The sequence below is a fragment of the Suricata suricatta genome, chromosome 10 (assembly GCF_006229205.1).
Source record: "Suricata suricatta isolate VVHF042 chromosome 10, meerkat_22Aug2017_6uvM2_HiC, whole genome shotgun sequence".
In the NCBI taxonomy this organism is placed as follows: domain Eukaryota; kingdom Metazoa; phylum Chordata; class Mammalia; order Carnivora; family Herpestidae; genus Suricata; species Suricata suricatta.
In genome coordinates this window covers 23,336,796-23,351,095 of record NC_043709.1, presented here as the reverse complement: position 1 = coordinate 23,351,095, position 14,300 = coordinate 23,336,796, and the positions used below count along the sequence as shown (strand labels likewise).

General features: G+C 37.0%; 1 protein-coding gene and 1 pseudogene across 2 annotated transcripts in view; both read left to right on the top strand.

The window, feature by feature from the left end:
* The window catches only part of CFAP54 (cilia and flagella associated protein 54), a 279,565-nt gene that overhangs the window by 139,682 nt on the left and 125,583 nt on the right, over positions 1 to 14,300 (top strand). For both annotated transcript variants that reach the window (XM_029955764.1, XM_029955763.1), the window contains exons 37-39: positions 6,522 to 6,745; positions 6,847 to 6,982; positions 10,499 to 10,607. In XM_029955764.1, the coding sequence (XP_029811624.1) occupies positions 6,522 to 6,745; positions 6,847 to 6,982; positions 10,499 to 10,607 (469 nt within the window). The remainder of the gene's footprint in view (positions 1 to 6,521; positions 6,746 to 6,846; positions 6,983 to 10,498; positions 10,608 to 14,300) is intronic.
* Positions 1,293 to 1,927, top strand: LOC115305496 (annotated as a pseudogene).

Below are 14,300 nucleotides of genomic sequence, written 5' to 3'. Positions count from 1 at the left end.
AGGGTGTCATGCTAAGTGAAATAACTCAGGTGGAGAAGGACAGATACCATATGTTTGCACTCACAAGTCTAACAGGAGAACCAGGGAGGACCAGGGAGAGGGGAAGAGGGAAAGAGAGTTGGGGAGAGAGGGACATAAAACTTGAGAGACTACTGAATACTGAAAACGAACCGAGGGTTGAAGGGGAGGGGGGAGGGGCAAAGAGGTGGTGGTAATGGAGGAGGGCACTTATGGGGAAGAGCACTGGGTGTTATATGGAAACCAATTTGACAATAAACTATTTTTAAAAAATTTTAAAGACTAAAATCTTTAATGAGTATGTTCTCTGACCATTACCTTATGAATAGATTAATGAAAATTAGGAAGAAAACTCTCCTAAGTATCTGGAAATTAAATGACACAGTTCTACATAATCCATGGGTCAAAGAAAAAAACACAAGAGAAATGTAAAAATATTTCAAACAGATGATAACATATCAAATCACAAAATTTGATTAGATGAAATGAACATGTTTATTGGAAAGCACAACTTAAATCTGACACAAGAAGCAATAGAAAAAATGAATGGCCCTAAATATATTAAGGAAACCGTTATAATTAGGAACTTTGAGATAAAGAAAACTCCAGGCACAGAATATTTTGCTGCAGAATTCTAGCAAACATATAAGGACAAAATAATAAATCATATACCAAGTTTTTTTTAGCAGCAAAACCAGCCTAACCCTGACAGATATATCAAAAAGAAAAGTATGAACCACATCACTCATGAACATAGACACAAAAATCCATTATGAAATATTATCATATTAATCCCAGCAAAATATAAAATATGCAAATAAGGTATATAATATGTACAGTTACACAAATGATGATCAAGTGAGTTTATCCCAGAAATGTAAAGTTAACATTTAAAGATCAGTCAAGGTCATTCACCATATTAGTAGGATAAAGGAGACAAATTATATGGCCATTGAAATGGATACAGGAAGAGAGACTTTTGAATGCTGAGAACAAACTGATGGCTGAAGTGGGAGGGGGGAAGGGGAAGGGGGTGATGGTCATGGAGAGGGGCACTTGTGGGGAAGAGCACTGGGTGTTATATGGAAACCAACTTGGTAATAAACTATTAAGAAAAAAAAGGAATGAATACGGGAAAAGCATTTACAAAATTCATTATTTTTCTACCAGCCCCCCACCCCGACCTTGAGTGCTTCTCCATCTGCACTGCTCTTGTTCTGAGCTCTGGGTTCCTGCTAAGCCAGGGCTGCTGTCCTCTTTCTCTGCCCACCATCATGATTATGTACCCGGACCTCATTAGCCATGATGAAATATTCTCTGACATCTACAGAATTCAGGAAGTTGTGAATGGGCTGTGCCTGGAGGTGAAGGGGGAGATGGTCAGTAGGATGGAAGGTATCATTGATGGAAATGTATTCTGCTGAAGGCCTCCAAGATGAAGGTACTGAAAGCACAGTAATCATTGAGATTGATATTGTCAGGAACCATTGCTTAACAGAAAAGAAGCTTTACAAATGAAACTTACAAAAAATACATCGTAGATAATAGGAAATCGGTCTAAGGGAAACTTGAAGAACAGAGACCAGAAAGTGTAAAACCTTTTATAACAGAGGCTGCTGACAAATGAAGCACGTCTTTGCTAATTTCAAAAACTGCTGGTTCCTTAGTGGTGAAAACATGAATCCAGATGGCAAGGTTGCTCTGCTGGACTACTGTGAGGATGATGTGACCTCATATATGATTTTCTTTAAGGATAGTTTAGAAATGAAAAAGTGTTAACAAAATGGCAATTCCTTTGAATCTCTCACCCATCATCATAACTGGCTACTGCTTTTCATGCATCCACACAACACCAGGACTTAAACAGTTGGATGATGTCATCTTGATTTCTTCATTGATGATTTATTTGGAGGGGGGTCATTTTTCTTAAAGGAAAAAAACCTGTATCATGTGGGTAGCCTAAAAATAAAATGCATTTGAACTTGTTTGAGAGAATACCTCTTATTTAATTTGTATTTAAGCTAAGTGTCTTGTAGTGTTCTTAGAGAAGACAGAGCCTGGCTGTAGACCACTAATAGAAAGCATAAGACTATCTTCATATAATTTCTACAGGGAAAACTACTCCTGGGACTGATGTATAAAAAAAAAAAACAACAACAACCCAAGAATTATAAGTCTTAATTCTAAATTGAAGTAAAGGAAAAGACCATATTCAGAGAGCACCAAATGTGAAGTGGATCATTATACATTTTATCACCTCAAAACATAAGTAGTTAACTCTGGAAGAGATTATCGAAAGAATAACAAGAGACTAATACAGTTGGAAGCAAAACAAAAGCAATGTCACTGATGTTACTCTCAGCAAACCAGGAATATCTGATAAAAATTAGTATTTACTGTTACCATCATACTTAATGGTGAAATTATTGTGTGTTTCTCTCTAAGACTGAGAAAAAGTGAGGACATCTGCTCATACCACTTTTGTTCAGTATCATGCCAGATATCCTGACAAATGCAATAAGGCAGACAATGAAACAAAAGACACACAGATTAGAAAGGAGGACTATGAATTGTTATATAGAAAATTCTAACTCTTAAGGCCTCTAAAAGGCAACTACTAGAACTAAGAAACAAAATAACAGACCATAAAGTCAGTGTAACAAAAATATATTTTATTTCTTTGTACTAATGGAAAGCAACTAGGAAATAAAATTTAAAAATACTATTCAAAAGATCAAGTATCTGGGAATATATCTAATGAAATCTGTGTAAGATTTTTACATTGAAAATTATAAAACATTGCAGAAAAAATAAAAGAAGACCTAAATAGATAAAGAGATATATCATGGTCATGAACCAAAATACTTAACTCTGCTAGGATATCATTTATTTCCAATTGGGTCTATTGATTCAGTGAAATTCCAATGAAAATCCCAATATACATATTTTGGGGGTGCAAATTGACAGTTCATTTTAAAACTTATAAGCAAATGCAAAGAAAAGTGAATGGCCAAGAGAATCTTTAAAAAGAACAAAATTTAGAGGTGGCTGGGTGACCCAGTTTAACATCCTACTCCTGGTTTCTGCTTGGGTCATGATCTGATGGTTCATGAGTTTGAGCTCCAGGTTGGGCTCTGTGTTGACAGTGTGGAGCCTGCTGAGGATTCTCTCTCTCTCTCTCTCTCTCTCTCTCTCTCTCTCTCCCTCCCTCACTCCCCCCCCCTCTCAAAATAAATGAATAAACAAAGAAATAAATAACAAGAACAAATTTGGAGAACTCATCACCCAACTTCAAGGCTTATCAATGCTATAGTAATTGGGAATAAATAGAGAAACATAGGTATAAAGATACTGGCATAAAGAGAGAAACATATCAATGAAATGAATAGAGAATTTAAAAAATAGACTCTCACATATTGTTAGTATTTTACAAACGTGTCAAAGCCATTCAAAAGACCCAAAAAGAAGTGACAAATCTCAGCACCCAGATGTATTCTTTAAAAACCGTTTACCACTAAAAGAAACAAGGCTCCTTGGTGAATCAAAAAAGGCTGATTACCTTTCCTATATGAACCATACCCGAGGATAACCAAATAATTGGTAGTTGATGAAGAGAAATTTTTCTTTCTAGAAGTCTGAGGTAAGAAATAAAGAAAGAATGTTGAAATTCACGTATACGGATTTTGCAATTCTTTATGAATTCATGAGAGGATGAAGTGTACCTGTGAAGTGGACTTGCTGGAAAAAAATTTAAAAATCAGAACAAGAATTTAAATCTAACCAACAATTTACAAAAAATCCAAGGGACAGAGAAACATTTATAATGAAACCGTGGGGATACATCAGTAAAATCCAGACTATGGGAACTCTACAGGACAAACAACCTGGTTTCTTCATCAAAAAATTGAAGTATAAAAAGAGGTGGTGGGGGATGCCTGGGTGACTCAGTCGGTTGAGTGTCCAGCTTCAGCTCAGGTCACGATCTCACGGTTTTTGGGTTCAAGCCCCGCGTCAGGCTCTGTGCTGACAACTAGCTCAGAGCCTGGAGCCTGCTTCAGATTCTGTGTCTCCCTCTCTCTATGACCCTCCCCTGCTCATGCTGTGTCTTTCTCTCTCTCTCTCTCAAAAATAAATAAAAACATTAAAAAAAATTTAAAAAAAGAGGTGGTGGAACCTATAGATTAAAAAAGCCTTGAAAGACATAAATGATTGCAATGTTTGGACCTTATTATGATCCCATTTCAAACTAATGCACTCAAAAAATTTGTAAGATGTGAAGAAAATGTGAACAGTAATTATTCAGTAACATTTTGGAGGATTTTTTGCTAATCTCTTTTGTTAGGTGGGATTATATTATTGTGGTTAAAAAGTGTTAGAAACTTTCTTTAAGAAAAAGTGTTTGGAAATTATACACGGCCCATACTGAATCTTCAGAATTTAAAGACTGGTCTTTACCATGCCAGAAACTCCACTTTACATATGCTGTTTTGACCCCAAAATGCCATTCCTATTTATTTCTCAGTGTTGTTAGGTAATGTTACCAAAATTAGGAAGTAAATAGATAATAACTTTTTTCTCTTTTTCTTGACAATTGGAGGTACAATGTCAGCTTTGTAGTTGACGAAAGCTATATTGGAAGATATGGTAACCAGAGAGGTCTCCCTTATCCTTCATCCCAGAAGTGGACTTAATATGTAGGTCTAGGCATGACTAACTGATAGCAGATAGCCCTCTTCTTCAGGGATGGCCTGGGGAGATTTATTTCAGTCTGGCCCAGGAAATTTACCCATATCTGAATAAAGCACGTGTCATCCTAGAGGCTCTGGTAGAGCAGCCGCCTGGGAAGAGTTGAGTGGGAGAGGCTTGATTTCTTCCACACACCAAGAGGATTGAGTAAAAGCCAAGAGTGCCTCCACTTGGAACCCTGAGGTCAAGGAAATGGAGATAACCCTTTGTGCAGCTCTTTGCTGCTGGAAGTTTTACTGTAGAATCCGTGGATTAGAGGGATGGAGCTCATAGCATCAATAAAATGGAAACTACCTTTAATTGAGTATGTCCATGTGCAGGGACTGTGCTAAGGAGGCAAATTCACATAGGTTGCATGTGACACACCTATTATTCACACTGACACAGCCTGGCTTGAGGTATACGTATTGCATTGCAAAGCCAGATGACTCCCTAGGTCTCTTCCAACTTCAAGGACCATGAATCCTGTTAGAGATATTTGTTCTCTACTTTTGTGGATATCTTCCCTCCCCTATGCATGGATTTCCCTTAATGGTAACACCAGCTTAAGAGGGATTGACCTTGTGTTACCCAACCATTTGTTGGGCTACAACATGGCTTATAGGTGTATCTAAGGAGTTTTGTCTCAATTATTTCTAGGGCTATACACAAATGCACCAAGGACTCATGGGAAATTAATATATTAGTTACATAGTATCTCTTTAACTTAGGCAAAAACAGGGTTTTCTAGGTTTCCTTCTCCATTGGTTTGACCTTTGCATTGGGGAATTGGACATACTATGCTGCAAACTGATGAGTGTAACCAATGTATTATGGAAACTTAATTATTTGTAATGCTCAAACACATTCTTCCTCAAAACTTTATCTTATTAGTATAATATCCTTACTTACAGAGATAGTCACTGTGTACTGGGAAGTATAGACCTGAGTCTTTGCTCTCTGATATCATAATGACTAGACTGTACATGGCTATTTAAATTTAAACTTAAATTAATTAAGATTAAGTGAAATTAAAAATCCAGTTGCAATAGTCATTTTTCAATAACTCCAATATCCACACATGCTTGGTGGCTACTATATCAAACAACACATACATAGCACATTTCCATTATCATAGAAAGTTCTGGTGAATAGGAATATTCAAGCTTGGATTTGCCTAGTAAAAGCATTTAGATTTTTCTGTCTTTAGTTCTTTTGCATGATATTTATATCTATATTTTTAATTTTTATTTAATTTATTTTTTTAATTTACAAATTTACATCCTAGTTAGTTAGCATATAGTGCAACAATGATTTCAGGAGTAGATTCCTTAATACCCCTTACACATTTAGCCCATCCCCCCTCCCACAACTCCTCCAGTAACCCTCTATTTTTTCTCCATATTTAAGAGTCTCTTATGTTTTTGTCCCCTCCGTTTTTATGTTATTTTTGCTTCCCTTCCCTTATGATGATGTTTTATATCTTAAAGTCCTCATGTGAGTGATGTCATATGATATTTGTCTTTCTCTAATTTCATTTAGCACGATACCCTCTAGTTCCATCCATGTAGTTGCAAATAGTGAGATTTAATTCTTTTTGATTGCCAAGTAATACTTCGTTGTATATATATATACCACCTCTTCTTTATCCATTCATCCATCAATGGATATTTGGGCTCTTCCCATACTATGTTATAATTTTATCACCTTTGGTTTCTAGAAAAAAATGTGTAATAAAATCTGAAAATACACAATTTTTTTCCATGTGCTACTTGCAGGTTATTGAAGAAAAAGGGGAGTTCAGTGTTCCAAGCTGCTATGGAAATATTAAAAATGATAATGGTGGTTCTAGCCTTAATTTTGAGCATCCTCTGGATGATGTAAATGTGGTTGATTTGAAATGGATCCATGACTTTGTGTTAAAGTCTCTGGAGGTTTTATATCAAGTGGAAAAATGGGAGACTCTAGTATCACTTGCCATCCAGTTCAATGCAGTTTCACAGTAAGTATCACTATTAGGGCAATTGAAAGTGACAAGGTTTAGCTCTAAAAATGTGTTTTAATGAATATCTGCTTTTCAAATATATTTCTACCCTTGTCTAGTGAGAGATACACAGAGCAAGTGACACCACTCCTGGTATATGCACAGCGCCAGCTTCTTCTAAGAATAGCCAAGTTCAATGGCCCAGATGTTACCCAACAACCTTGTGCTAGATATGAGGCTGAATATGAAGAGAAGGTGAGTTTGGCTCTGTTATTATGCAGTTGTGACTTCTAATGAGTGTACATATTAAATATGAAGATGTAGGGATCAGATAAATATTATTTTCACTGAGGCATTTATCATTCATAGCAACAAATATTATCAAAAACCTGCTATGTGTCAGTATTGTCCAGATACAGGGTAAACAAAAACTCAGTCCTTGTCCACAGAAACCTTATATTCAGGTCAGAGCTGAAGTATTTGTTAGGCACAGAGAAGACATTGTCTAGAGCCACAGTACTTTTCGAGGCCCACTAAATGTTTTAACTTTTTTTGATATGAAGACAAAAGTAACTTTTAGGTCAGAGAAAATGTTTCAGTTTTTACTATCAATATACTTGTATTTATGCCAACATCATCAAAGAATACAATTTTTGATATTTTTGTGGAGGTGTGGACTCATGCAGGCAAAAGTGTCTAAGGCCCATGAAAGTCATGGTGCAGCCTTGAGTTAGGTGGAGGAAAGGAAGTAAATGCTTTCATTTATTAATTTAATAATCTTGTATCGACTATCTAATACCAGAGCCATCGCATACAGTTTTACAGACTATGTCCTGCCCAAGGGCCCCTGCTATACATGAGGGCTGCAATCTAGGCCCGGCCTCACACACCAGTCTGTGTGCTTGTGGTGTTGCGGTCACGCCGTGGAGACTCCATTTTCTTCTCACCAAGGTTCCTTCTGGCCCTTGCATATAGTTGTCCCCTGCATATTCCATGCAATGAGGATACGGTCTAAGTTCTTGATTTATGGAGTTTAATTTTGGAGGGGCAGAGGTAGGGCCAGATAATAAACATGTAAACAGATATGTAAAAAAGACTTATGATCATTATGAATTTTGGGAAGAGAATAAAATCAGTCAATGAGAGAGGTGGGAGGGAATTGGAACCTTCAGCAAGGGTGATCTGGAAGGCCTCTTGGAGATGGAAACATTTGATGAGAAATAGCCAGTCATACAAAAGAAAGAGACTTCCAGCCTAAGGGAGGAAGGACCTGGGCAAAAGCCCTGATGCACAGCAAGAAGGACTGGACGACTGGAATGGAACAGATGGGGAGAGGGTAAAAGGAGGGGGGCTTTTTTCTTCCTCTTCTCCCCAGTGTCTCATATTCTCCACATACTCTCCCTTGGGGAGCTAATTCAGTCTGTGGCTCTAAGTACCATCTTTACAATAATGGCTCCTGAAATTACAGCGCCAAGCTAGACCTTTCTCCTGAGTTCTGTCTTGACCTGGAATTGCCTATATTTGTCAGGGTTCAATCAGAGAGCAGAACTAGTAAGATCTATTATCTATCTGTCTGTCTGTCTATTTTTCTATCTGTCATCTATCAAGATTTATTATAAGGAATTAATTTATGTGATGTGGGGGCTGGCCAGGCAAGTCCAAAATGGTAAGGTAGACAGCCAGGGTCATGCGGAGGAAGGAAACGTGCAGGTATAGCAGGAGCTCTTATCCTTAGGCAATTAGTGAGTGATGACGCAGCGAGGAGAAAGCAGTTGTAGACGTGCATGCTATTTAGAGTTTGGAGTCTGGGGACCTCCAGCACATCAAGGACTCACCTGCTTAGGTCAGGCCCCACCAAAGATGATCTCTTTAGCTTAAAACAAATTTATTAGGAACTTTAATTAGTATCAGCAAAATCCCTTCATAGTGGCAGCTACGTTAGTGTCGGAATAGCTAGGATGAAGTGTGTGTTTGCTACAAAATGGACACTTTCCTCCCTTTCGTCCTTGTAGTTCAGCCTAACCAAGTGGACCCATCAAAAAACCATCATACTACATAATCCGTATCATCTTTTACAAGTTTAATAAACTTCTGGAATTTAGTCTACCTCAAACAAACCTTTTCTGACAAGTGTTCCACACTTCAGTTGATGACAACATTTTCCTCCTTGTTGCTCAGGCAAAACACCTTAAAGATATCCTGGACTCCTCTCTTGCTTTCATACCACACTTCAAATTGGTTATCCGATTTGATACTATCAAATTATCAAATACCTTCAAAATGTATTCAGAACCGGACCACTTCTCACTGCCTCCATCACTCTTCCTCTGATAGAGTAGCCACTGTTATATTTGCTAGGGTTCATGCAATGACTTCCTAAGCAGTATTCTTACTTCCGACTTCCCTGAACCTCTGCCTCTGGCCTGGTCTATTCTCAATGCGGCAGGGGGAATGACCTTTTAAACCCCTAAGTCAGATCATGTTATTCCTCCTCGTTACACCCTATCAGCTTCCCATCTGATTCAGAGATGAAGTGAACATCCTTATCCTTAATGTCCCACACATCCCCCACCCCTGAGCTTTCCAGTGGGCTCATCTCTTATTTTTTCCCTGCAGGATTCAGCTGCTCTGTTCTTTAAGACGCTCCTGTTCTGATATCCTTGCATTTGCTGTTCCCCTGCTTGGAATGTTCCTTCCCCAAATATCCACACTGATTTTTACTCACCTTTCTCCAGTCCTTGCTGAATGTCACTTTTATATGAGATAAAGAAATTTATGAGATATTCTGTATGAGATAAATTTATCTGATATAAATTTATATAGCTGTTTGTTCTATTTCTGTCTACAGCATTTATAATGCTTTAATAGACTCTATAATGTACTTCTCTACTTTGTTTCTTATATTTCTAATTCCTCTAGAATAAGTCCCATAAAATAGGAACTTTGGTTTACTTGGTTCACTGTATTATCCTTGAACTTAGAGTAGTGACTGACACACATAATAGGTTCTCAGTAATGATTTATTTAATGAAGCTGGGAGGGGGAAAGACTAGGTCAATAGGGCGTTACTAGGCCATGGGAAGGAATTTGCATTTTGTTAGACTGTTTATGTCTCATTGTACACACACCTACAAGGGACAATAAAGAAGCAGCATCTATATCAGATGGAGATTCAAGGAGTTCTGTATTTTGAGAAATAGGTTAGTTCAGGGAGCAGGGATGGAGAAACAGAAAGATGAGGTTCTTAGGCCTTTTAAAAGAATTTCTTTTTGTCTATAAAGTTTTTCTGACTTCAGATATTTTACAATTTTAGGACTTAAGTATCTGTTTGAAAATAAAGTTTTAAAATAGTACAGAGGAAGTTAGTTCTGAAAAACTTCACCAGGGAAGTTTAAATTGCATTAATTATGAGTAGGGTGAAAAAACCAGGCGTTGGAAAAGCAGCCTATATTTTAGATATGTTTTAACTTGCATAATGGAAGGTACATTTAGACTTGTGGATTTATAGAATAACATGAAATCATATTCTAATTTCTCTGCATAATTTGCCTAAAGCTCTTCCAGCTGTGCTGTACAAAAGAAATATAAAATGGTTATGTAGCAGCTTTTTTCCCCCTGAAAGTTCTCATGATCACATGCTACTCTGCCAATTTTTATTTGTAGCATCCTTTTATACTTATTTTTTTTTGACAACTGAAAAATAAGATAAATATCTTAAGCTAAATTTTTAGCTATAGATACCTAGGTAATAATTGTTTTCCTTTTTTTAAGATAACCTGCCGAAATTTCATTGGGAAGCAGCTCAAGATTGATCGTCCAACAAGTGAAGAGAAAGATCCAGGAAATTGCACAGATTTCCTTAAAAACCATATCTATTCAGGTTGGAACCACTTTAGCTTGAAGCTTTTTTTTAATAGAAAGTTTGCTGTTGAGTTCTGCATGTCACATCTTCCATAACTGAAATGTTTGCCAATTTTCTTTCACAAGTTTATTGGACTGAAAACCCATTTGATATTTACCATCTTCTGTTGCTATAAATGTCATGTAAGGGGAATTAAAACACATGTTTTGATTATCTTAATCTTTAAGTTAAAGGGAAAGAAAAGGAGAAAGAAAAATTATTTGAAAAATAAGCATGGAAAAAAACTGTTTTGCACATTTCCCCTGTTTTTCTCTCACTTGGGAACTTTTCAAATTGACCTTTTACTATTTTCTTTCAAGCTGTGTCTTGACTTCCATAATAATTCCCATAATCAATATAGATTGTTCTGTTGGCTCTATCACCATCGAGTTGTAGGTCTTTTCTCTAGAGCGCAGGAGCAGATGAGAGGACATCATGGCTCCTTTGCTTTTAGCTGAGAAACCCTCTTGGACTATTTTGGCAGTGCAGCCTGTAGGAGAGGCAATAGAAAAAGATGAAAATGGAGATAATGCCTTCTCATAATTGCACTTTTCATGTGTTTCTGTTATTATTGTAGGAAAGGAATGCACATCTTCCCTTTGACATGTTAGGATTCTTTCATTTATTTATCTATTGATTTTATGTATGTATGTATATAATCATTCATTCATTTAGTACATAAGTTAGGTGGACGTTCAGTCATTTAGCAAACATTTACTGAGTGTCTACTGTGTGGTAAGTGCTGTACTAGGTCCTGAGATTACAAAGAGACTAAAGATTTAGTGAAACTACAGATTTATTATACTGGAATTTTCAACCCGTTGAAAGAGACTGATAAATAAGCCAGAGATAATAGTATAAGATGATAAGACCTGTCACATTATGCCTACCTCTGCTGCTTTCACTGCAGCAGTAGCAGTAAACAGCATGCTGTGCATGTAATTTAGTGGAGCTAACGTAAAAAAGGAAAAGGCAAAGGCTGAGGTTAGAAAGGTTGACAGGAGGGTCTTAGAAGGTAGAATAAAGAGATTCGGATTTATCTGGAGAGCTGAGTGGGGCTAGTTAAAAGGACTTACAGAAGGAAATAAATGATCATATTTACACTTTTGAAAGAACCTCAGTCAGCACCATGGGGAATGAATTGAAAGCATATTCCGTGGAAGCAGAGGAGTGACCACTCTTAACTTGGGAATCAAAGGCGTGATGGAGTCTTGGACTTAGGTGGTGAGAAGAGAGGAGTAGGCAGAGATAAAGGCGGAAGAAGTCTACAGGACTGTTTCTATACTGGTTAGATGTAGAAGAGAGAAGTCCAAGATGCCTTGGTTTCTGGCTTGTGTGGCTAGATAGTGTGATGTCTTCACACTGAAGGAAAAGTGAAGGGAGGAGCAGGTGAGAGAAAGTAACTTTGAAATTACTGAGTTTGAGGTGCCAGGATGATAACTGAGTGGAACTATCTAGTATATGCTTAGATAGACAGTCAGGCACTGAGCAGACTTATATTTTCATCATCAATATATTTGTGGTGGTTGAAATCAGGGGCTTGTATGAGGCCACTCAGGGAGAGTTATGTGGAGTATAGACCTGAAGATTACTTCACTTTGGAAGCTGAATCATTCAAAATGGGCTATGCTATTCAGTAGAAATAAACCATTCTCAAATCTTATTGCTTTCACATAAGGGAAAGTCCATTTTATTACTCATCATAGGTTGATATAATTTCCATCTTGACACAGGCTTCTATGATTGTTTCTGAAACAGGAAGGATAATGCTAATTTATCCTCTAGAAGAGCCATACAGAGAGGATGGCCAGAGTGGAAGAAGAAATGCACCCAAATACAGGAATGTTTATGGGTGGTAAGGCCAGAAGTTAAAGGTGTTCTCATTGGGTACTGAAGATTTTCTTAATAAAGCAAGGGTTTGAGAGCATAGCCAAGGTTGCTAGGATAGGAGATTTCAGGAGGAATGTGAAAAAATGGCCTGAACCCTGAAGGAAATAGAAGGAAGACAGAAGGCTTCAGAGCAGTGTGGAGATTCCAGTTGAGTGAGTCGGTAACCATGAACTTGTGAGTTTTACCACTAATGATAAGTCAAATTATCCTCTCATACTCATTAAACAATGGAGTTCTAATGAGGTTGTGATTCGTCTTGGGTATATGTTCTTTTCTTATTCATACCTGTCAAACCTCTGGAGATTCCTCAACTTGGGATCCATAACTCAGAATGTGATTTATATTATCCCTTCCATCCTGAAAAGAATGGACAACAAATGTGAGAAAAGGTGTCAAAAATGTTTATTATCAAAAATGATGACTAGTACCTAAGGGCTAAGAAAAACATGCCTAGCAAAATTCTAGACCTGTGTGGCCAGTAGGTCTTATTGATGATGGTTGCAATATGTCAGAAAAGCACTTCGCCTACTTGTTTTTAAACTTAACATTTGGAAAGGCAAGATGGTGGGTGGTGGAACAGAAAGGAAGGAAGGTAAAATCAGGCTACCATGACTATTTGAGTTAGTTCTCAATGGTGGTGGAGGTATAGTCCATTTGAGCAATGACTACAGCAGGAATATAATCTAAAATATATTGTAATGGCAGTAATTATGAATTAAGCCAGGCACTATACTTAGCACATTATAACCATTAGCTTTAAAAATTTTTGTAATGTTAAGAGGTAGATATTATTATGTTTAAAGAGAAAGTTAAATGTTACTAATAAGTAGTGAACCATGATTCAAACCTTAGTCTGTCTGATTGCCTAGCCCATAAGCACTAAACTACCTGGCCTGTTCACCAATTGTCTCCTTTTAGAGTAGTCAAAAATGCTTATTATAAAAAATGATGACTAGTACCTAAGGGCTAAGAAAAACATGCCTAGCAAAATTCAAGAATGGACATTTTTTTGTTCATTCTTTTCAGTCTCTAAACTGATACCACTCAAAAAAAAATTTGCTATATATCAGTGGTCATGGGGAGACAGATACTTTATCCTGACATTGTGGTAGTATAGTACTTTTTAGAGATCCTGCATACTAATCATAAGTTTTACATTGACCCATTATCATTAAAATCTTAGCATCAGATTTATAGCTCTTTATAAGACTCTAGGACCTTTGTGACTAGGAGCATACTTTTGGGCTTATTTGGCAAATTTTTAGGATGGTGATTTTTTTCAATGTACTGAACTCAGATCATTTTAACACGTTTATTAACATGATGGGTCCTCATGACATGTTTGCAATACTTTTTCAAGACCCAGTATACTCTTGATGGTTTCCATACCAGATTGCTGCTTTAGAATATCATAGATTTTCTTCTGGCATAACAGCATTGGGTGGTAATGCTTGATACATTTAATTCTTCAGAACAGATACTGTAATGCTCCAGTGCCTACAGACATTTGGTGTTCTCATTATTTAACAGCATTCTATTCTCCCTCTAACTATTTAATAATGCATATGTAATTTGGTATAGTCTCTGTAGGATGTGAAGAAGTGAGAAAAACCTCACTTTATAGATTATTTTTTGTATGGATGAGTAACTTGCCTGCTTGTTAAGCTTCACAGGGGAGATGACTCTGCGAATATATTTTTTATTGTAGCTGTTTTTGCATTCAGTCTAGGATCTGTTTCTTGAGTTTTCACCTTATTGGTATTTAAGTTATCTCTGATAGGA